We start from the raw sequence: 25,056 nt of genomic DNA on the forward strand, positions 1-25,056 counted from the left end.
ATGTTAAATTACAACTAATTAGTATTTGCGGTGAAAGTAATTAGTCTTTTAATATGTCATAAATTGATTTTTTGTTGTAAATATGCCTGACAAGATTGTTACACTGAATGACATTTTAGTGGGTCTCTTCTGTAAATCAGGGAAAAATGTATGATATTTATTTTTTGCTCAGAAAAATAAAATTGCAATTAAATTAAACAGAAAACTTTTTTGGGGGAAAAACAACAATGATTGAAAGCAGTATTACACTTATTGTTTTTATGCTTAAAACCTTTTTCGTCTTTGACCCATGTATACAGGTATATATATATATATATATATATATATATTCTTTATTTTTTATTTACCATGCTGTCATACTTAACATATTTTATAGGAAATGAACAACGACACAATATGGTTCTGAAAGTGCTGTAATTGTTTGTGTGATCACTTTGCTTATAGAAGGTTGTGACAGACCCAAATCATCACTGCTGCATAGTTGTATTTTTCCAGTTGCCAAATATGTTAATGTAGTTAATGTAGTGATTTACTTCCATTTCTGGCACTATGGCATTTCTGCGCGGTGTCAGAGATGTTAGCATGTCTCTAATAAGATCCCTGCACCATCTAATGTGTAGAGTCTTGTTAACTCACTGTCATGCATTGTGTGCAACACATTTCTTCTCCCTCTTCATGTTTCGTCCATTTTCTCCACTGCTAAAGAAACTCTTAAGCCTCTTAAAAATCCTCGTCCATACTCCAACCTCTTTTAAGGGTTAAGATGCTTTCTGAATTAAGTTTTTCTTTACTATGATATTTTCTTTAATTTTAAGAGGAAACACCCACATTTCTAAGAATTTTCTTAGAATTTTGTTACTAGGAGCAACTCTTAGCACTAAGATTTTTCATGAATACGGGCCCTGAAGTCTGACAGTAATTGTCTTGAAATGTATTAAAGGCATTGAGTTTGTTACAAAAGCAGTGGTTTAAAGTGGAATGAACTTAGAGTACAACTTCTCGGAAAGGGTTTACTATTAAAATGTGAGATAAAACTCTCTGATAAGTTGTTTTCTAAATTCACTCTTAAAGTACTGCCACTAAAAACTTAAAATTTTGGTTAAAAATATATACAGATAAACTTCACTAAGTGACTAGTTAAGGTTTTGCTGTCTTTAGAACAGTCAGGGCAATACAAGTTCAGTGGTGGAAGCTATTAACCTTTATTTTTCTTTAGGCAAGATTTTTCAAAATAAGCAGTTATGCCAAATTTCAACATTAAAAGGTATTTAGATCCATTAATGGATCCAAAACCAGGGAAAAACAAAATGATAAAAACACATATGAAGTTGCTGAACAAACACTGGCTTATTTTTCTCTCTAACAAAAGTATTGTCTGTCGAGTGTCTGACCGCTTGAATATGACTATTGCAGAAGGTTGAAAAGAGCACCAATTCTTTTACAGCAGAAACATTTCAGATGGCTTAATATTTATTTGCTTTGGTCAGTTATGGGTTTCTAAGCCAGACAAGCAGATGAAGTCCTGCAATCGTGTTGTCAAACATAGCCACTAAAGCCAAAACTCTTTTCAGCTAAAATCATTATCTCAGAGGTGATCCAATCCTTCATACTGGCTCTAAAACTCACTCCTATAGTTGACAATTTTGGTTTACCAATTGGAGAAATTGGGCTCTTTTTCTACACAAATCGAATTTAGGCCTTTTTTTCTCCTTCGTTCATATTGTTATTTTAAAACCACATGTAATCTCAAATAACTATTATTAAATGTCTTTTGGCTGTTTCGTAAGAGAACAACACTACTGTTTGAAGAACCTTAGCAAACAACAATGAAAGATCCAAGCTGTAAATTGCCAAACAGCTTTCAATAAGGAATTTACTGCAAGGCGTGCTCATACAAGCAAACAAAAAAATAACGACGGTTTTCATGGCTATAGAAATCTTTTCAAATGTCTAGGTCTGTTATCTAATTAGGGAAAGAATGAAGCAAAGATCAGGGAAAGTCGCCTTCTACTTCTCACACAAATTGCACCTTGATACAAACGAAGAGCACTTGCTGTGTGATTTGTTGTATTTTATTGATGCATGATGTAGTCTTTTACAGAAACTTTTTTTTATTTTTTTTATTTTGTGTTTATGATTCATACTGTCCTTAAAGAGCAGGGTAAATACTTTACACAGCTTGTTTTTTATTGAAACCAGCACTTAAATTGGCTGTGAAACAAGATGGTAATTATCAAAGCAAGACTTGGAATCATAAAAACAGCTAAAAAAAAACAAACAAAGCGTTTGTTTGTTTTGGCATATCAGTTTTTTCTTGTTCAGTGGGATTTTATTGTTCTTTCTCAATTAGCACGTTTGAAATCATTCAGCCGATAGACTCGGGCATGCTTGTCAAAGCACACTTGTCTGTCATGGAGCATTAATTTCATTAATTGGATCCATTAGCCAAGCCCCCAATCAGTTTTCTTTATTGTAAATAGAGCAGCTAAAGCCACTCGCTTTGTTACGGTTGCAAGTTGAACATTAAACGTTGCCATCTTGGTAATTACTTAAGCATTTAATTGTAGGAATTTAGAATTTCTGTAATCTGTCAAAGTAACGACGCACTTCTTGGGCCGAGACGACGATAGCTGCGCAATTTCAGCACATAACGCATGTCATGACGAATAGAGAGTGAAATTCGCTCACCCTTTGCGGTGTTTGACTGAACTGATACATAAAATTGATGAATACGCTGAGGTTTTCTTGTCAGAATTCGGCGTCTTAGTTTTGTTTGGCGGCGTGGCGTGAATTTCCTGAACGTTTCCACGAAACCTGCCAGCTAGCCCACACCGGGAGATTACGAAGACAAACTATGTCGCTGATGGATGCTAAAGATTGTCTTTTCTAATGATACAGAGAAGAAACGTCACAGTTTGCTCAAAAGGAGTTCACATGGCCTCGATGTTCATTTGTCATCTTTGCTACCATGATGAAAAATGGACTTCCTAATATGGTGTCATTTTATATTTGCCTCCTGTGTTCAGTTTGGATAATTTACGAGCAGGTGATGATTGCGGCGCTGGACTGCAGTCGTGACGATCTGGCCTGGGTGAGTTTTCTTTAAGTAACTTTCTCGCACTCTCTCGTCTATAGACTTTCAGGTAAGATGCCATGTTGAATGTGGATGAAAACAAGGCTGTGAGGAATAGATTTACGGACTTTACAATGGTCTGCACAGTATAAATGTCCTAGATCATGTAATTTTCAAAACTGTTTTATGGAGCTTATGTGTACTGAACGTTTTTTCAAAAAGACATTTTTGCCAGCTGAACAATCGGTTTGTTGTTAAACATCAGTACAGTTTTTGCCAGTTGAAAATGCAATGTTTCGCAGGTTTCTTTTGAAAAAAACAAACAAATGATTAAGATTAAAATCAGGGATGTTCCGGATCCTCCTTGTTGACTTGAGACACTTACAGTAGTCAGTTTCAGAGGTTCTTACCAGTGGCTAGGAAAACAGCGGGAAAAACCGTCTGTGAGCATGATGGGACAGCCGAGTTAAGCCACAGAGCAAACTTTCCATCTTAACCGGGAAAACATTGGATTTGACAGTAACCATTCCTCACCAAGTCATGAGTGTGTGAAAAAAAACAGGGGCCTGTTCATCTCAGTGGGAAAGAACTGGTAAAAGTAGCATCCTGCTTCTACTTTTTATAGTAGCCAGTGTGGAATTGTGGGATCCCGCTGTGCAGTGCTCTGAATTCTCACCCACGTCATTTGCAATTTTTCACGTCTTCCCTCACAGCTGTATGGCCGACCTGTTTATCATGGTACCCGTGGACAGGAAAGTTACTGTTTCATTTTATGGTCAGCAGAAACCTTAGCTGTAATATTGTCTTGTCAAATTAGTCACATCACACTTTTTAGAGTAGATCTATAAAGTTTTTAAATGCTGTGGATGAAAAAAAAATGTACGAAGCCCACATTTCATCACCCTTGAGAGTTGTAGTATAATTTTCAAGTGCTCTATAATCCAGCAGGCTTTGCATAGTCACTCAAACTGTGGTGCAAAGAATACATGAATTAATTCTTTGGGCAAACAATTATGACTTATGTTTAATGTTTCAGTATTTTTTATGTTAACCCTATAAAGTGCGTAGATTTTTTTTCAATTAAATTATCTGTTGACCCTTTTAAAATTAAAAATGTACATATTTTTTCAATTATTTTTGCATGTTTTTAATGTAAATCATTACTTTGTTTTTCCTGAAACACTAACCTTTGAATTATTTCTGTAGATTTTTTGTTCATAAAAGAAACTTTTAATTTCTCTCTGTTCTAGTCAAAAAACAAAAAATGAAACCAGGTTCTATATAAATAATTAACACTGCCGTTAAAAATGCTGTTCATTGGAACTTTCTATTAAAGTATTCTGACAAAAATATTACAGTTTCCTCAAAAATGTTAGGCAACACTGTTTTCAACATTGATATTAATAAGGAATGTTTCTTCAGCACCAAATCAGCATATTAGAATGATTTCTGAAGGATCATGTGACACTGAAGACTATTACATTTTAAAATATATTAAAATAAAAAACAGTTATTTTTATTTGTAATATTTCACCGTATTACTGTATTTAAAGTATTTTTTTAAATAAAATAAATTATTCCTGGTCGAGCATAAGAAATGTATTTCAAAAACATTTAACAGGCTAACTTTTGAACAGTAGTGTAAATTTATAAATATATTATTAATATTTTATCTTAATATTTAGAAAAAAAACAAACCCATTTTTTGGTTGTTTCTCACACTGGCTCAACCAATAGCAAGAATTTACAACAGGACTTTAACAGACCAGTGGAGGACAGAGAATGTTTGGAAAACCAATTTACGGAGACTGTTTGGAAAAGTTGCATGTTCACTTGGTCAACTCCATCACTGTTGTTGTTGTGTTTTGCGTAGAGTTGCCTACAGGAGCTGAAGAGGCAGTTTCCAGACAGTCACAGAGTGAAGCGATTAGCAGGGATGCGGCTGGAGGCTCTGGAGAGGTAAGACACACCGCAGCACCGTCTTAACACCACGGCCTTGGATTAGCTACAAGGGAGGGTGAGGGGAGGTTCTGGGACATAAGTGGCAGGATGCATGGGAAGGGAGGCTGTTTATTTTGCAAGCCACCGTTCCTTCTGCTAAGTGGAAAAGCGAGAGAGAACGGTTTAGCCCTCGGTAGTCCTGTGGCTCTTTTGCCTGAGCCAGGAATTCTGAAAACGGAAGTGGTCTTTCCAGCTATTATTCTGGGGGTCCCTCTATGCTCTTTTTTTTTTCCCCTCTCTTTCTGTTTTTGTCTCCCTGGTTGGGAAAACAAAGCCGGCCAGACCTCCAAACATAGTACCTATGCTCTGCGTTTCCTCTTTCAGAGAAATTCGCCCTGTCTCTATGTTTGAGCAAACAATTAAGAAGCTCATAAATTAATGTTAATGTACAGAGTTTCAGCAGGATTTCAGATGTTTCAGTCTGCGCACCATATCTTCGACGTGTTTATCAGTTATGCCAGAGGCTGTTCCGTAATTGTGAGTGATTGCGCCTGCACGGTCAGATTAAATAAATTGCAAATTTGGGTCTAATTGCCATCAGATGCTCAGCTTAAATGAAACTCTCCCCTCCACACCCACATGGTTGAATCCTACATAAATAGAGTCAAAGCGGCTGGTGCCATGTGAGATGTGCCAGAGAATGATTGAGCTCTAATGTGGATGTGAGAAGAGAAGTGGCGTTGGAGCTCAATGATAATAAGAACCAGAGCTGCTTCTGTTGTTGATTGCGGGCTGAAACAGGTTTTGATCATAAGACCGACTGCCTTGGCTGTGTCAGCGTTAGCTCTGCAGGTTGTCTCGTAAAAAAAACAAAAAAACAAGCTCGATTTCATCTTTCATTCGACATGACAAGTGAAGTGCTTGTGGCATTGTCCTCCCATTCTTCAGAAAACACTGTATGAGATCAGCATCTTAATTCATAACGTTTTTTCAAACACTCTGTGCTCTCCAACCCTCAGTTCAGGTTGAAGGGCCCGTCGGGCGTATTTATTTATTTTTTTGCATCTGTAACTCATAGATGTCTCTCCTCGGAATGCTTTTTAAGTGAAATGTGCTTCGAAACGATGCCTGATTTGTGGTGGAAGTGCAGGCTGATTTGTTTAGAGGTAAATCAGAGTGCAGGCAATCACGTTTGTGGATTACACTCTTTGTGGAGCTAGTAAACCTCGCACAACATTTGAAGAGGTACAGTAATGACTGTTTATTTCTGCCGCTTGGATACGTAGCCTTGGTCACTATAGAAACAAGCCGCTCTGTATACAAAAAGTTGGTTACTGTGAACTTTATGTGATAGCCCTACCACTTAATTTCACATAACCGGTGTTCCTGTTGATTATCCTTAAACATGATCTCTGTTGAAGGTATGAGGATGCCAATAAGCTGTATGACTCAATACTACAAGATGACCCGACTAATACGGTAAGCAAAAAAGTGTGGTTAAAAGTTGTTTTGCTGTTTTTTTTCTCAAGTCAGCCATATATGTTAAACTCTTTCTCACCTCAGTGACCTTAGCTAAAAGCTAAACTCACACAAACGCTAACGCAGTGCACACAAGTGTGTGAGGTAACAGAGACCATTGATTTATGGACTTCAGTTGTATTAAACACGGCCGGGGCAACCTCAGCAAAAATAAATGCCTTGTCTTTTGAAAGATGGGGATTTATTGCTTTTCCTGAGACTCCATACAGAGGTCCCAGGGGTGCTGATTTTTTTCCCTTCGTTTTTTTTTTTTTTTTACCTTTAACCTCTGGATAACCTAAAGGTATAGTTCATCTAGAAATGAAAATCCGGTCTTCATTTAATCACCCATATGTCATTCTAAATGCATAAGGTTTCATTTCTTCACAAATCAAATACTTTTTGAAGTTTAAGTGAATTGGTTGGTCTAGTTCACGAAGCCATTATTGATGATTCATCCACAAATTGACTCATTCGGTTCTTGAGTTCAACTCAATGACTCAGTGATCCTCTAGAACTGAGGATCAGTGAATAACAAATTAAATTTTGGTCTGTTTTTCACACAAAGTTACACTACCATTCAAAACATACCAATGCTCAAAAAATTGCTAAAAACAATACAGAATAAACAGTAATATTGTGAAATATTATTGCAATTTTAATACCAATATTTCAAAATGTAGTTTATCCCTGGCAAAGGAATGACAAAGCTGAATTTTCAGCAGCCAACTCTAGTCTTTGGTGTCACATGGTCCTTCAGAAATCATTCTAATATGCTGATTTTGTGCTCAAGGAAACAAACTTCTAAATATCGAAAACATATTTGCTGCTTAATATTTTTGTGAAAAGTATAATCCTTTTTTTCAGATTTCTTTCAATAGAAAGTTCAAAAGAACAGCATTTAGGTTAAATTCAGGTTGAACTGGGGCACATTTTGTCATTGAGATGACGGGAAAAATTGTCCAATCATCCTGAATTAACCGTATTTGAAATAGAAATCTGCTGCAACATTATAAATGTCTTTTCTGTCACTTTTGATCAATTAAATGCTTCTTTTGTGAATAAATATATATCTTTTTTTTTTTAAACAAACTTACTGACTCCAAGCTTTTGAACGGTAGTGTATTTTATTTTTGGGTAAACTCCCTTTAAAGTTTTTGGTTCAGTCTTTATTTATTATTTAAAGATCACTTAGGTATTAAAAGCCCAAATGTACCGTTAGCTATTGATTTGTCTTGTCTTGGCGTAACACATGAAGCCTGTTTTTTATTCACTTCATATTTATTGAGTTTCAGTGGAGTGGTTTACAGTATCCAAGTTTGCTCCATGTTTTTCCAATATTTTTCTACCATCACCTCAAGACATATTGTACCTGCCCTTCATTCTTACATAAGGGCTGTGCAGCGATGCAAGAAAATAAATGTTTTAAAGTGTTTTCATAACCTTATTTGTTTTGGCCCATCCCTGTAGACGCAAAACACATTTTTTGCTTAGATATTTTAAACATTTTTTCTCGGCTGGCAAAGTGTGTGTGATGAAGCAGATACTTTTGTTCTTTGGACATCGTGCACGGATTCCACACCTCACCGTCCATCTGTTTTGAACACATGGAGGCTTTGCTGGCAAAGTCAGTAAACCCTCATGTGCGCTCTGGAGGGACCCCCTTCCCCCTGGTAATCTCTCTCTGCATGTTTTCGGCCTTAAAGGGACAGTTCACCCATCATTTACAGTCTGTCATCATTTGCTCTCCCTCATATTGTGCCAAACCAGAATGATTTTTATTCTTCCATGATACATTTTCAGAAAGTATGTAAAAACAGGATAAAAATATAATAAAAAATCTATTTGGTTATTACACTTTCTTTTTGAATCATATATTTGAATGAGTCATATGACAGCTTTAAAGTGTTATACACTGATAATCATCTCCTACATTGGACTGATAACCATTTTGACTGAATCATTGAATAAGGGAGTTGAATTCAAGAACCAGATCAGTCAGATTCATAAACTTATTCAGACTGGGTTTTTTTTTAACTAAATCAATGATTTAGTGATCAGATCTGACTAGAAAAATAATTATTTCACACATCAGACATTGCTGCTACTTTCATTAACTAAACCTGCCAAGGTTAGCAAGAACTACTTTTATGACCTTTTTTTTTTTTTTACTTTAGGGTCACTTTTTGATGCTTTTTATCATTTGGGACCGACAGCCTCAGTCCTCATACTGTTTTGTTACGATGAAATGTGGCCAGGATATTCTTTAAAAAAAATAACTTTTTGTGTTTCTAAAGAAAGTCAAGCGGGCTTGGAACAAGTGAATAAATAATGACAAAATTTTGGGGTTTTCATTTTAAGCAATTGCTTCAAGCTATATGTCTTCATCTTGTGGGCGCAAAAAAAACCTCCTGTCCTCTGTTCTCTCGTCCCTGCATTTGTTATATCATTACCATTGATATTTATTTAACTATCTGTTACTGTTGGACCAAACTGCTCCCATCCATCTTTCTCCCTCTGAAAACGAGAGCCCTGCACTGTTTGTTTTTTGTGCATTTCAACCGAGGCACTCTCCCTATTCCCATGATCAAGGTTAAATTGCAAGCACATTTAACGGCATGTAAATGGGAAGTTGAGAAGATCGACGCAAAATGGATATCATCAAACCAGTGTGGTTACATTATTCTTCACAATCTAGTAATCATATCGCTTTGCCCCTCTGTTAACATCCAAAAGATATGAAACAAATTTCCCCTCAGGGAAATATGTTTCCCAGTGTTATCCAAGCCAAACACGCTTTGCAAAAGAATGTGGCAATAGCGTGATTTTTGCTGACGTCCTCATCAAAGTCTTGCGTTTTACGTGAACTTTGTCTTCTGTAGTAATAAAACCATGAGGTGAAATATGATATTCCATTACTAAACTCCTGCAGGTAGAAATATAATATTTACACGCATACATTTTGTGAAATCTACTGGGCAAACTTAACTCAAAATTGTTAAACTGGGTTTTTATTTATGAACTGTCATTTTAACCCAAATTTGAATTGTCATCATCAATATAATGAAATGGTCCTTTTACACACAGTTCAGCAGAAAAATCGCTGGAAAATACTGTCCAACCACGTCTCATTACCTCATCAGTCTCTCGCAGAAACCGGCTGCAACCATCATCTCCTAAAAGGAAATGTGCATTTGTGAATGATCACTCAGACAGCCATCTTTTTTTTTTTTTTTTTGAACCAGGAAGTCTGGGAAATGAAGTGAAAAGGGCTGACAGATTCTTAAAGATTTGCTTGATCGCTCTGTGAAATGTCATGCTGTAGGATTTTACTCTTTCAGGACTTATCATTAGGTGGCTCTCTATGTCAAAAGACCAAAACAGGCCATCAGTGTAGCCATCAGGGGCACGTTTCTCAGTGAAAAGCAGAAAAATCCCATGTCTTATCTTCATGCAGAATGCACATTGACAGGACATGGAAGGCTTGGTAGAATTCACCCACTTATGGAAATGGTGTAGGCGAGAACCATGTGAAACACCCTGACACAATTAGGTTCAGCCCAGGTTTTTCTGATGGCCCTGAAAGAGATTTGCCTGTTTCCTGATATCCAAACGCAAGTCGCCTCCCATCAAATCCTATGCGTTTTGAGGAAGGGAATGGAAGAAAACCATGGAAGAGTTGTTGTGTATTTTCCCACAATCCAATCCCAGGCGGGGTGACAAGAGGTTGTGGTATGGGAGGCATGACATCATCTAGGTCACCTGTCTGTAAATGCGAGTCTTATCTAAACGCTGTGTTTTTTAACATGTTCAGTGGAATGGGATGAGGGCACGATCCAAGAAAATGGCAGAAAATTGGCGACTTCTGCGAGGACTTGTGAGGCATCCCAGCATGCGGAGCTGAGATTGGAAACTGAACTGTTGTAATTATAGGCTGTGGAATAGATGTGGTACCCATTAACCAAAATTGTTGAATCAACAAAAATTGCTCAAGGTTTCTCTGCCATGGCGGTGTCCAAAAAAATGTTCGAACTCCTAGCCCTTCCATCGCTCATTATGGTCCAATACCTACAGCAATGATTTGGAGAAGTTCTTCCTTGCTTCTGTCAGTCTATCTGTCTATCTATCTATCTATCTCTTTCTATCTATCTATCGCTCTATCGCTCGCTCTATCACACTATCGTTTGCTCTATCAAACTATCTGTCAATCTACCTACCTATCTATCCATCTATCACTCGTTCTATCAGTCTATTGCTCATTCTTTCCATCATCTATCTTTGAAGTGGTCTACCTTTACTCACCTAAAACAGTGCCCATTGCTAAACACTTAAATGTAATGTTAACAAGTAGGGATGCACCGAAATGAAAATTCTTGGCCGAAACCGAACAAAATTAAACACTGGGCCGAATACCGAACACAGAGTTTTTTTCCCCATGTATTTTGCCAATTTTTTTTTTCGAATGCTTATTTTTGTTGACAACAAATTTATAAATGAGTCTCATTACGAATACGTCGTACCTATCGCATTGTCACATCTTGTAAAAATTCATAAAAATGTGACTGAGCAACTGACGAGCGCAGATTTTCCTCGCACTTTGGACTTTGAACCCTGGTTAACAAGCAGATCTGCTGCGAGTTTGTGCAGCGCTGTCAGAATACATGCAATGCACGCGTGTATTAGAAAACATAACGTTCTGCAGTTTATTTACTAATTGTTTAAGGCCATTTCGCGATTTCAATCATCATACAGTAACCAGCAACAATCATCCCTTCCTCTTCTCATCGAAGACATGCGATGCAGTCCTAAACAGTCTCTTGCTGTCGGTGCTTGTAATGATTTTTGCGTCTTTCTCCGACAGTTTAAATGCTTCCACACTGCTGACGTGTGTGCTGCATAATAAAGAGTGCGCGCCTCTCACTCTGCACTGGTTGCTATTTGATCGCGTCATATCATTGGTACAATTTATTCGGTCTTTTCGCTTTTTCGGCCGAATAATTTCAGTTGCCGAACATTCGGTGCATCCCTATTAACAAGCTATTTATTTTAACACTGCTTGACATAGCAGGCTTACTGCATTCACTGAATTTCAGCACTTTCACTCTGCCTGTAATTCAGCAGGATAAACATGGTTGTGCTTGTGAAAGCAATTGAGGTCAATGAGAATCCTCCTGAGGTTGACCCCTAGAATTACGTGCAATTACAGTGCAGAACAAGATGGAGTTTGTAAAGGTCAAACAGATTTCTTCTGAACTGACACTACATTTTGGTCCAACTATATTTTTTTTCATACAGTTCTTAGAAAACGGTTTGACTTTTCTGTGCAACACAAAAAGAAGATATTTTTTGTCTATATAGTGAAACTCAGTGGGGTCTTATGTTTCTTTACACCCTTTTGAGTTGCATTTGTGTAGAAAAGTACAGTTGGAGCATTCTTTAAAATAATATGTGACATGAGGGTGAGTAAATGATGACAAAATGATCATCTTTCCTTTTAGCATTGCTTCAGAAGATTTGTATGTTCTCATGAATTTGGACTTTTTTACATTTAGTTTTTATTGTGAAAACACAACCACCTTTTTTGAAACAACACTCTATGAGACCATTATTCTAAGCCTTTTAAACACTGTTAGAAAGAACTCATTGACTGCTACTGATAATTTTTTCTTAAGCCGTTCCTGTAGATTTGGTCTGGGTCGACTGCTACTGATCATTTTTTCTTAAGCCATTCCTGTAGATTTGGTCTGGATATGCTGAAACCACTAGCAGGTAATTCTCTTATTTGAGGATGAATTTGAAGTCAGGTCGTGTCGGTACACCACAACGCTGAGAGTCAACTCCTCTTCACCCTGTGGGAACGACGTTTGCCTTTGAAATTCCTGGAGGTGGGCTCTCAACGGCAGTCTGAAAGTGGAGCCAGGGGTTGATAGAAGCAGCCAGGTCCTTCACGGTGAGAGCCACTCAGAAATGCTTAAGAAGAAAGAATCGCAAAGAGAATGAAAATGAGATGCTGGCCTTTCCCGGATCACATCGAAAGAGAAGTGAGAGGGAGGGAAAGAAATAAAGAGACTGAAATGGTTTGAAATAGCTCATTGTTTAATAAAGTTTAGTAAGACTCTCTGGTCTACCAGCCTCCGTATGTTTCTGTCAATGCCAAGTGCGCTAACAGGAAACGAAAGACAGATATGAGGGCCGAGTAAATAACCTGCGGTTGCAAACAGCCTTCCATCTTGTTCAGTACCAAGTACAAAGAAATCGTTTGTTGGCAGAAACTGAACATTAACAATAAAATTTGATCGCTTAAACTATTTGGAATTGCCGTTTGATTCCGTTCCACAGTTTCTTTGAATACTTTTGGAGGATAAAGTTAAATAGCGATACAGAACGCATACAATAATCCAAACAGCTTGAGGTTGTAGCTCTAGCCTTATTTCACCTGTCATCTGCAGCCCGGTAATGTGAAACCTTGTCTTCCGCTGATCCAGTAAGTACTATCAACTCCTTAGCTCAAGCAGCCAGTGAAGCAGGTTCGTCTGGCCACCTGGTTGATGGATAAGTAGATATGGAGTGGCGGTGGTATCATAGCAGTTCCAGATTTATGGCCTTTCAGACGTGACTCATGCCCGGCTTGATGGAGTTTGGTCCGTGCTGTGGTAGTAGGGAAGACCCCACTCTATCAAGTGCCAGTTCATAAATAATATCTGGGGCACTTAGAACGGTAAAGCTTCTGCTCTTTGCTCTCCTTTCACCAGCGAAGGGAAAAAAGAGCCACTCCTGGAAAAGTCGTCAAACCTGGCGTAATACTGTCTGTTTCAGATTGATGAGATTATAATCCACCTGAAAGTCACTTCTGCGTCGGAACAAGGTGGACATTATTTGTGGCTAATGCAAACTGGGCTTTGTAAGTTTATGTGAATGCATATGGCCCGCGGCTCTTTGGCAACGTGTTATTTTCACCACTTGAAATGGGTACTTGCTCTTCCTTATGTGAGCAGCATCCTCGCTGATGCTCGTGCGCCATAATCCACAGGCTTTCTAATCTGATAAAGACATTACTTCTCGGTATCTGCTGTTATATTACTTACGACTTGAATGCAGTAATCATATGCTTTCATGGAAATGTCATATTGGAAAATCTGATGGTGCAAGGCTGTTTATTATAACACTGCCTCAGGGGAGGAAAAAAAGGACTGCACATGCACTTCTGTCCAGTGACGGACAGCATTTATTTCTACATAACACCCTGTTTCAAAGAAGGATTGATGCTGTAAGGCTGTTTTAAAATATACATTGTAACATTCACAACCCCTGTCATGGTTGGAAGGTTAAGAGTGTTTTTTTAATTTATTTTTTTTAAGAGCATTTTCTATACTTTGTCTTTTTTTATAAAAATAGAACATGAGATTTGAATTTTGTAAATTTTATCTTTTAGATTTAACATTTATCAAAATAGAATTTAGTAGCATATTTTATAGTTTTGAATTTTAACTTCTAAATATGAATTTTACACGTAATTTTCTTTCTTTTTTAGAGGTTAAAAATCTCTGTGTAATATTCCACAGAAATGTTTTTGGTAAGTATCAAGTGTCTAAATAAAAAATAAAGAAAAGGAAATACAATTTAGAACAAAAATATGCCACAAAAAAAAAACAACTGATTTGTAACACATCACATCTATAATTATTATTAACAAAATGCTAAATCAGTTTTTAACTTGTTTGCCATAAGTCAGAAGTCTGGATATCCAAGTGATAGGTGATCAATTTCTGAAACTGAAATAGGACTTTTTGTCTAATGTTCTGTCTGTAGCGTTATTTTGTGACAATCTGACAGTGTTATATCTAAATTGATTTTAGCATTTAAAACTCAGAATCAGTATTTGTCTGATCTAAACTCGTAAGATGGAGTAAAATCCAACTTATGTTAGACTGTGATGCCGTCCCTGTTGTCTTCAGAGTCTGATCAAAAAAAAAAAAAAAACCCAGGGGATTGTGGAGATTCCTTCAGCTCTCACAATACTATGATCATTTACACATCCCTCTTTCTTTCACTCTTTGCTCTTTTCTGTTGCTAACAAACACTTGAAACTCTAAAGCCCTAATCCTCTGTTGATGTCAACTCAACAGGCAGCAAGGAAGCGCAAGATCTCCATCCTGCAAGCGCAGGGCAAAAGCAGCGAGGCCATCCGCGAGCTCAACGAATATCTGGAGCAGTGAGTGTTTTACAAGAGGATTTAGACCCCCCTTTACCCTTCCCTTCCCCTCCTCTTTTTAATTAAAAAAGGTTTTGCATTTGATTGAGTTGGCCCCCAAGCCTTTCCCTAACCCCCCTTTTGTCCACAGTGGCCTTTCTGATGAGCTAACTACCACTACTCTGTCTTGCAGGTTTGTGGGAGACCAGGAAGCATGGCATGAGCTGTCAGAACTCTACATCAATGAGCATGAGTAATGATTTCTTACCTAATTTCAATTTTGGAGTCTTTTTTGCTTTATTCTTGCAAGAAGTTGATAGAACATGAGGGTTAATCAAATTGTCTGTGGTCCAACTGACCCCATACGGAAACAACATAACTAGAACATATTCACTTTTCTGAAAATTACTTTTCATGGCAAAACAGGGAAAAGTACAATTATATCTGCATACTGGGTTTCAATTAGCTCAGATGAATTTGACGGGAAAAATGCAAGATTAATTTTAATCCATACTTAATTGTGTAAAAAAACTGTAGTCTATTCCATCAAATGTCAGTGTTAATTAATTATTTTATTTTTGTACAATTTCAGTTATCTGACAGAGTTTGTTTTTCAGTATCAGTCAATATTGGATATTTAATTGTGACATTTGGATTACTCACTGAAAGATAATCTTTTTAAAAAGAATAATTGTTTAATAACACTGTGCAAATCTCGAGAAATATAAATTTTTCATACTCTACATTATATTGTTTGATGCCATAAATTTACTTGTCGCTTTTGAAATAATTTGATATTTTGTGCTAATTTGAATTTATTCAGGCAAAACAGTATAGAATTATTTACATCTGCCATTTATTGGTTATACCCATAATGTAAAAATAATTATCAACTAGTTGGAAATTAGCTAGAATTGGTTAAATTGTATTTATTTATTTTTATTTTATTTTTTTAGAAAATCTGAGCATTGTAAATGTCAGTAGATTTACTTCAGTGTATTGTTTAATGTTAAGATTGACTTTAGTGTATTGTTACACAATGTAGAAATATACAGTTTTTCCTTCCTAAACTATAATTTTAAGATATAATTTCATCTCATCAAAAACATTTAATCAGTCACCAGTGTGTCAGTAAAATGTCCAGAAGTTGTCTGCACGGAATGTGATGTTTACGAGGGTTGTGAGGTCACATTCACCAGCATCTTGCAGGTCATTCTCAGGACCTTCGGTTGACGTGCGACGGTTGCTGCAGAGCTGTGGGACCCTCTGAAGTAAAAGACAGTGAAATGCCAGTCTCAGCCAGGGGCCCTGCTTAAAGCTCCGTGTCTGTTTGTCCTATGGAGTAGGGCCATAATAGGATTTGTTCCTTGAGCCCCCTCTCCAACTCGTGGGGTAAGACTGTGCTCCCCTGCTGATATCTCTTTTGCCAGGGGTTACTTTCTGCCAGGCATCAGGATTGCAGGAAACTTACTTTATGTCTCCTCTCCTCCATCCTTCTTTAGTTGTTTTGATCTTATTGTCCACGAGGGGGGATACGGGGTGTTAGTATGCGTGTGAGAGAGAGAGAAAAAGTTGGTTGTCCCGGTCGGAGGGCGCTGGCCATAGGAATGCAGTCACTCGGTGAGAGCACTGCTTATTAGATACCTCACGGTTTTGTGTAAAGGGCTTTATTGCTGTAGCTGACAGAGGAAATCCAGGGGTGAGAGGATTATCTACCCGCTTAGCCCAACTTTTCTAATATCACACCATTCTCTGACAACCCCCTATCTATAGGTGTGTCAGTGTCACTCTTTTTCTTTTTTCCCTTTCTATATCTGTTCTTTATTTCAGGTCACAGACTCGCTTTTTCCCTTTCCCTCCTCTTCCGGCAAAGCCTGCATTATCACATCTCTCTTCCACGCTGTGAAAGAAGAACAGGAGAAAAGGGAAAAAGAGAAATTCCCAAGAGAATGAGGTGGCACCCATTCTCCCAACCAGTCAAAACAAGATGAAGACAAACAAACGCCACCCTACCAGCTGATTACATAGCTATAACGGGCGGCTATCTACACTAAGTCCGTAGTACAAGTAGGCCACTAGTGAATCACACTTTTTAATTAGAATTAAATCAAATACTACTTTGGTAAAGAAACGTGTCAGTGGTGAATTATTTGCTAGATTTAGGTTGCAGGGTGCAAAACTAGTTGGTCTTAAGTGAGCCCTGTGTTGTTACACTGGTCATGTAAACCAAAAACAGATTAGACTACACTTGTCAACATTTGAAGTGGATCAAAACCTTTCATCAAAGTTGTCCTAAAACCTAAAACCAAAATGCTTTATTGTCTTAGGACAACTTTGATAAACTTTTTTGATCCACTTCAAATGTTGACTACTGTATATGTGTGTGTGTGTGTGTGTGTGTGTGCGCGCATGCTTGTTATACATGTTAATATTTACTTATTTATGTTTTGTATTAATTTTATTTGTAGAATTAGTTTGATTTTTAAATGATTTTTTGTTTTATTTTGGATTTTTTTAATTGTAATTTTAATAAATCTCAATTCTGTCTTTTTTTTAAATGTGTGTATTTCTTTTTATGTATTTCTTTTATTGTATTTATATAATTTAATTTAAAATGTATTTCCTTTTTATATTTATTTATTTTATTCATTTTTGTCCTACTAGACGCTTATACATTGCATTTAAAAATGTTCGTTTCACATCTGTCTTTGCAGAGAAAGTGAAAAAAGGATCCACTTCAAATGTTGACTACTGTAGATTCTGTCAAAATCAGTTAGATGGAGCGTACTAGAAAGGAAAGTCTTGATAAACTCAGTTTACATCACTAATCGACCAGTTGGTTGTTGAACAACACGTCGGTCATTCTAACCCATCGCTAGGTTTGTAGGTTCATCAGGAAATGAATGTGGAAGCACGATTACGCCTTTGAAAAATAAAGTAATTGCTCCTTCATTTCTTAGAATTAAGACTTAATATCTCTCAGTGTGACTTTATATTTCCCAGTTTTCCCAGTGATATTGATATTGTTATAGTTTTATTAATTTAAAATTTACAAATTTTTAGTTTTTATGTGGGTTTTTTAGTATGGGTATTTAGTATGCGTGTTTACTACGCAGACTTAAAGAGTGTGTTCCCAAAAATACACCAACACATAGACTTTCCAACTCGGGGAAACAACATTCTAGACTTTGTTTACACCACACAGAGAGGAGCTTACAAGGCCCTCCCCCTCCCCCACCTCGGTGCCTCAGACCACATCACTGTCATGCTAATGCCTGCATACAGACCACTCGTTAAAGTCACCATGACTTGACTTAGTTTTTTTGTGGGGGGGGGTTGTATGCCTATATAGTTTTTTTATTTTAGCTTTAGTTATTTTAGTATATCAAGGTAAACAAAATAAAAATGAGAAATGTTTCCTAGGCAACTACCTGAAATTAAAATAAGGTTAAGTTTTTTTATAATATTATATTTCAATGTACGTTTATTTTATTTGAAGTAAAAAAAAATGATAATCCTATATTCAATTAGATTTTTATTTATATCTCCCAATGTGGCTTTATATCTTTATAAATGTGACTTAACATCTTACAATGCTATTTTAAATGTTATCTACAAATTAAAATCACATTGTGAAATTTAAAGTTAGAATTTTGGTATATAAAGTCAAATTTGTGAGAGAGACAAATTCTGAGATTTAAAGTCAAATTAGGAGACAAAATCAAATCAAAAATCTAAATTTCAATTACTCTGAGACAGAAACGTGCTTTCATATTTCAAATGGAAGACTGGTAGAGTTGGCCGTGGATGTTGAATGCTCAGGTAGTGGGTGTTGAGTTCAGTAGTGATGTAGATTGATGCATGCCTTGCTTTCTCTGTGTATCTCCATGTCTATCTCTTTCTCACTCTTTGCACTGCTCTGCCGCAGTTTACGCCATGGCAGGAGCACATCTGAAAGCCTTTATGGAGAGGAAATGGTAATTGCAAGCAGTCTTCAACCTTCTGAGTGGCCTGATCTCACTGGCTCACTCCTTCAACCTCTTTGACTGTCTCTCTTTGTATTCAAAGTCCCTTGAACATTTCCTAAACGGCTAGATAAGACTCATCATCTTATACAAGTCAGCAACGGCAACAGTCTTTTTTCACCAAAAAAAAGTCCAGTTTGCGTCAACACATTATTTCTGCCAGTCGTAAGATTACCATCCATAACTCGATTGGACGCACTCCAGCTCTGTTATACGATTTGATGTGTTGTGATAAATTGATAATGTGTGCGCAAGCACGTACAATGTGGGCCTTGATGTGTGGACCTCGCACGGAACGAGACAAAGCTTGCTAACGGTAGCTGAAAAAGCCGTGCGGTTTTCGGGACTTGAGGCGGTAACGAGCCTCAACCCCGTCCACAGCTTTTGGCTCATTTTTGTGTCTTGTGGCTTTGTCGTAATAGTCCTGAAGTTCTTTTTGAAATTGTTTGGTTTTTTGGTGGGAGCATTGGGGAAATGTGCAGGCCCATGTTGTATACTTATAATGGAGAGAGTGTCTGAGACATAAAACTGTAAATTAGTGTGAGGTCAGCGGCTCAGCTGTGATATCATGTGGAAATGGCTCTTGAGAATGACCTTAAGACAGTCTCGAGATGTCAATGATGATGCCAGGGACAGATTGGTAGACCAGATTCATCTTTGGCCTTCTATAAAAAGGTGATAATGAATCTAGGGCAGGATTGCCACCTCTGTTGCAAAGCTTTGTTCATCATTTGACCATATGGGTGTTCATAGACAGATTTCCATTAACCCTCATAAAAACTGATGTAAGGGAAACCTCAGACTGTCATGTCTCTTGACTGTAAACGAGATTGAGCTTCGCTTTGTGTGATCAGCCACAAAGCTACTGGGAGATGTTTTCTATGATCTTCATTTTTTCTCTCTCTTGTTTCTTTCCCACAGTTACGCAAAAGCAGCTTTTTGTCTTGAAGAGCTGATGATGACGAATCCACATAATCACCTGTACTGCGAACAGTACGCGGAGGTATAGTAGCTTTCTTTCTCCCTGCCTGAAACAAATGTTCCTTTTCAATATAAGATGATTTTTTTAAAGGGGTTATATGATGCGATTTCAAGTTTTCCTTTCTCTTTGGAGTGTTACAAGCTGTTCGTGCATAGATAAGATCCCTAAAGTTGCAAAGACTAAAGTCTCAAACCCAAAAAGATATTCTTTATAAAAGTTAAGACTCGTCCACACCCTCCTAAAGTGCCTCGTTTAAACACGCCCCCACATGTCTACGTCACTGTGTGGGAAGATTTGCATAACACCGCCCAAATGTTCATGCAAAGAAAGAAGGCGTGACTTTGATTCTCGCTGTAGTATTGTTGCCACCGCCGCCATGTGGAGACGCTGTGTGTTTCGTTGTGAAAGAGAAACTACTTTGTTTGGCCTTCCAAATTGTCTGGTGCTTCTGACTCACAGCCTGTAAGCCAGATCACAAATGTAGACATGGTTTTATGTTTACGCGGCTCGATATGCAACGCAATGCATAAAAAGGCAGTATAAGTCATTATAATCAGTAATTATGTCCCCACTGGATGCAACAAATGCCTCGTTTATAATGGGTTTTATTGGTTTTGTCTGATCGCTCGGCATCACAGTATGGTAAGGGGCGTAACATTTCCGTCACACGCTTGAGGCATTCGGCCAATCACAACGCACTGGATAGCTGGCCAATCTGCGCACACCTCGCTTCTTCAGAACGATGAGCTTTGTAAAAATCGATGCGTTTCAGAAAGGCGGGGGATAGAGGAACAACAATAATGTACAGTATGTGGAAAATAATGTGTTTTTTGAACCTTAAACCACATAAACACATTTCATTACACCAAATACACAAAATAATGTTATTTTTAGCAACGTCATATGACAAAGTCAGATTCTTTGAGAAAAAATTTTAATTGTGCCATCTGAAGCAATTCATTTAAAATTATTGACATTTAAATAGTTTGTCATCACAAAAATGTCATCATAAAAAAAGCTCAGAAAATCTGAAAAAGTAAAATATAAACATAAATATGCAAATGTTTGTGTGTGTGTGTGTTTATAGATAAAAATCAATAGTCAAAGCATTTTTGTTGATGAGTTAAAGTAAAATATAACCACATAAATATACAAATATATATTTGTATACACAAACTATTAACTTGTGTATTTATTTTCCGTGTATGATCTTATGTTTGAATATATTCTTGTTTTTATCAAATATTTTATTGTTAAAATAATGAAAAGTCGCAGCACTTTTGTTGATGAGTTTTTCTCCTGTTGTTGAGTCTATGTACAGACATAAAAGTTTGCATCAGTTATTCAAATCTTAGTCAAATCCTTTTATATCTTCTGTTAATCCGAGTTGTGTTTTTTTATCACCCCCACCCCCAACCAACCTTAACCATGACCACATTTTTTCCTGCCACTTAAGTGGGTTGCCCAACCCACCGTAAAACCTCATTGGTCCAACATCCTCATCCACACCATTATTAAACATTGAATATATTCTAATAGGGTCTGATTTTTGTCGTTTGCAACATTGCATTTGTAATGTGAACAGAAAACACATCGCCATATAAGCTAGAACTCCCCTTTAGCACTCTATGACTAGGTGCATCCATCATGTTGTTTGCTTGTATAGGATTTTCCTGTTTATTTAGATCATGTTCTGTTTATTTAGATCTCATGTCAGCTTTAAGTGTGCCTATAACACAACATCACCTTTCTGTTTCCTCTACAATCTCCCCCAGGTAAAGTACACCCAGGGAGGTCTGGAAAACCTCGAGCTGGCCAGGAAGTATTTTGCACAGGCACTGAAGCTTAACAACAGAAACATGAGGGCCTTGTTCGGCCTTTACATGGTGAGTTGTTCAGAAAACAGACACCTTCTCTATTTCTCTTTTTTGTGCATGTGAATGGATCCAGAGGCTGTGATTGGTTCACACGGGGGCAGTTGCAATTGATGTAACCAGGCCCTGTGATGGAAAAACTCTGACTCGCAATATTTTTTTATTTTTTTTTAGCTGTAACGTAACCCGCCGGACCTTTGTAGGTCATTTCTCTGTTTATTCCAGAGATAAACAAACCTTTGACAATAAAAGAATGGTAGAGAAATGGCAACCGTTCCGTCACACGTGGCTCTGCTGGAAAGGTTCAAGCAATATGTGCGCTGAATAAGCCTTTCATCTGTATTTATTTAAACAGGAAGTTGTCCATTAACACCAATGCATCATTTGTAAGTGACTCCTGACATATGAACACAAACAGCCAGCCACGGGCAGAAGGCCGACAGAGAGTACGCAGGGAGCTACACACAGGCCCTCTGTTCAAACATACACGGACACACGCAACCTTCAGTAGTTCAAACACAGAACCATGACAGTCATCAGCGCTCTTTGATATGTGATTTGCACGTGAAACAAGGCCGGTAATAGCAGGATGTCAGTCAGTACAACAAAACCAAGAGCCTGTTACTAGGGGTGTGAACCTACACTGGTCTCACGGTTCGGTTCAATTATGATTATCATGTCATCGATTCGGTTCAATTCGTTATCACGATGCATCACAATGCATTGACGATGCACTGCATCCTCAATTTTCAATTTTACTTCACATGTATACGATTTTGTCAATAAATACAAGCAGTCAGATATATGAACTGTACCTGACGTGGTTTCTCAAGTTAGTGGTATTACCCCCTGCATATTTTATTGTGCGTGACGTGATTTACACACAGCCGAAATGTGCCCAGATGTCGGCTTTTAAAGTAGTTGTAGCATTTTTAATTACTCGCACTCGCGTCTCGCCTCCCTCCGCTATTAGGTGCATTCGACTTGAAGCGGCACTGCGCAGAATGATCAGTGTATGACATCAAGCGCGAGAGCAATTCGAAAGCATAAGGATCCGTCTGCTCTCTTATCGCTCTCGCGGTACTTGATGTCATACACTAATCATTCTGCACAGCGGCGCTTCAAGCCGAACGTGCCTAATGTATGCTACCGCGACAAAGCACGTATGCGACAAATGACGTCAGAAAAGCGTCAGTACGTTATAATCGGTTATGGTCTTTTACTGAACTGATACCGAATCGTCCTCATCTGCATCGCGATGCATCGTAGAAACAATTAATTTCGACACCCCTACCCGTTACCCAATCATATGTAGCGAAAAATGACACCATCCAGCAAAAACACGAGAGATTGTGACCGAATTTGTCAACTGACAAAAAATGTTTGTTAATGAGTGTTTTTTTATTTTGTCAAAGATAATGAAGGTGAGCCAAAAAAAAAACACGTGCATTGAGGAAAAGTCAATTATTTTGCAATGACTCACAACAAGAACAGTTTTCACATATTGTTTTTCTTAAATGGTGATACTAGTGTAAACCTATTAAAAATGATTTTTAATTAAAATAAAGCTAAAATAAAAATATGTACAGTCAAACCAAAAATTATTCAGACACCAGAAATAATTTGATATTTTTATACTAGTAGGTGCAGGACACTATAGTTCATTTATGTAAGTGATGATGGCAAAATAAAGTTGCCTAAACTGTAACATATTATACCAAAAAATTCTTCATACAGTGGACCACCAGTAAAATAGATAAAAAATTTGGGACCAAAAATTATTCAGACACTTTGACCTGACCATGTTTTGCTTAAGTGTTTATCTTTAATTGCTAATGTGACTTTTTTACACCACAGACTGAAAAAAATTAAGCATTGCTTGGTAATTGGTTGACCTAAATTGGTATTATCTAATTGTGTACTTAAATTTAACAGCTGACAGCTGTTCAACCTAATTCATTACATACCTTTCTATCAAGATGAAATTGTTCTGACACAGTTTAACTCTGAGTTCTTTTCTTGTCATATGTTATTACCATTTTCTAAACTATAGCGAATAAACTCTGATAATGTGAGAAATGTTGAAGGTATCTGAATACATTTTGGTTTGACTGTATATAAATATTAGATGAAATAAAAAAAATTAAATGAAAATGAGAAACGTTGACTTGGAAACTACCTGAAATAAAATAAGGTTAACTAAGGTTAAATTAGTAAAACTAAAAAAATGTAAGATAAATAAAAAAAAAAACTAATAAAAGTGACTAATCACATATAGAAATATAAAAAAAAACAAAACCTAATAAAAGTGACTAATCACATACAAATATTACTAAAACTTAAACTAATATAAAAAATTATAAAAAAAAAGTAAAAAATAATTTGAAGTATTAATAAACACTATAATAGTATATAAATAATATCCAGTTGATACATGTTTGAGTTGATATAAAATTTTGGAATATTTGCTTTAATTTTTCAGTTCAGGTAAAATGTTGTTTTCATCAACAGTAAATTTGATGAATAAATGACAAAATATTGACTAAATTTACAGGACATTTTTGCCAAAAGACTATAACTAAAACAAAAAAGCAGTATAAAAATGATTACAGATTGGGACTCGAGTGACCAAAAATGTTCCTTAACAGGGCCTATTTGCCACATCTCACCAACCTTACACACCCCAAAATCCAGAAGCCGAGGGATTTGCCTCCAGAAACAGAGATGAGGTTGATTGTGTGCAGATAAAGTTTCAGCACATCCATGGGGAAGGGCTTTCATGCTAGCCGACAGAGTACTGCGAGCTCTGCTGAGCGGGTCTAATAGCAATAACGAGGGAAAGATGGAGGATTTGTGGTTGTGGAAGGGAGATCTTGTAGCGACTGGAGAGCATGATTCACGTTGCGCTATGCCGTTCACACGCCACCTCCCTAACACTCCCAGGCCTGTCAGCACCGCCTTTCCTATCTCTGATGTGAGACACATCAAGCTGCGTTAACACAGCGCCCTGGCTTTTTTTCACTACTCAACCAGGCTCAAAACCATCACATTTTCCACCCTTTAAAAAATACCCTCCGTTGCCATCAGAGTTTAGCCACCCTTCCATTATGTGGGCTTCAAGTGGGAGTCGATGGGTATTTATCTCATGACTCTTTATTGACGCTTTGCAGGAATGGTGATACTCTAATCTTTATGTGTTTCCCCCAACACTGTGGTCCATCTCACCCTTGTTTGTTGTCTCTTCTCCTGCAGTCGGCCAGTCACATCGCTGCCAGCCCAAAAGTTAGTGCAAAGGTGAAAAAGGACAACGTGAAGTATGCCGCGTGGGCCACTTCTCAGATTAGCAGAGCCTATCAGGTGAGAGGAGTTCATGAGTAGGGATGTTGATTCAGTTTATCGGAATTTATCAATTTATGGATATATAGATAGATGTATCTGTTTATATATATATA

At 37.3% G+C, this 25,056-nt stretch overlaps 1 protein-coding gene across 2 annotated transcripts in view; it reads left to right on the forward strand.

Annotated features, from left to right (window-relative positions):
• The window catches only part of emc2 (ER membrane protein complex subunit 2), a 35,522-nt gene that overhangs the window by 3,321 nt on the left and 7,145 nt on the right, over positions 1–25,056 (forward strand). The window contains exons 3-10 of one of the 2 annotated variants that reach the window (XM_016458337.1): positions 3,027–3,091; positions 4,947–5,032; positions 6,436–6,493; positions 14,659–14,744; positions 14,917–14,976; positions 19,670–19,751; positions 21,506–21,616; positions 24,857–24,961. In XM_016458337.1, coding sequence (XP_016313823.1) covers positions 3,027–3,091; positions 4,947–5,032; positions 6,436–6,493; positions 14,659–14,744; positions 14,917–14,976; positions 19,670–19,751; positions 21,506–21,616; positions 24,857–24,961 — 653 coding nt within the window. The remainder of the gene's footprint in view (positions 1–3,026; positions 3,092–4,946; positions 5,033–6,435; positions 6,494–14,658; positions 14,745–14,916; positions 14,977–19,669; positions 19,752–21,505; positions 21,617–24,856; positions 24,962–25,056) is intronic. The other variant, XM_016458338.1, reaches the window with a different exon arrangement.

The sequence above is a fragment of the Sinocyclocheilus anshuiensis genome, unplaced genomic scaffold (genome assembly GCF_001515605.1).
Source record: "Sinocyclocheilus anshuiensis isolate Anshui unplaced genomic scaffold, SAMN03320099.WGS_v1.1 scaffold267, whole genome shotgun sequence".
Taxonomy (NCBI): Eukaryota; Metazoa; Chordata; class Actinopteri; order Cypriniformes; family Cyprinidae; genus Sinocyclocheilus; species Sinocyclocheilus anshuiensis.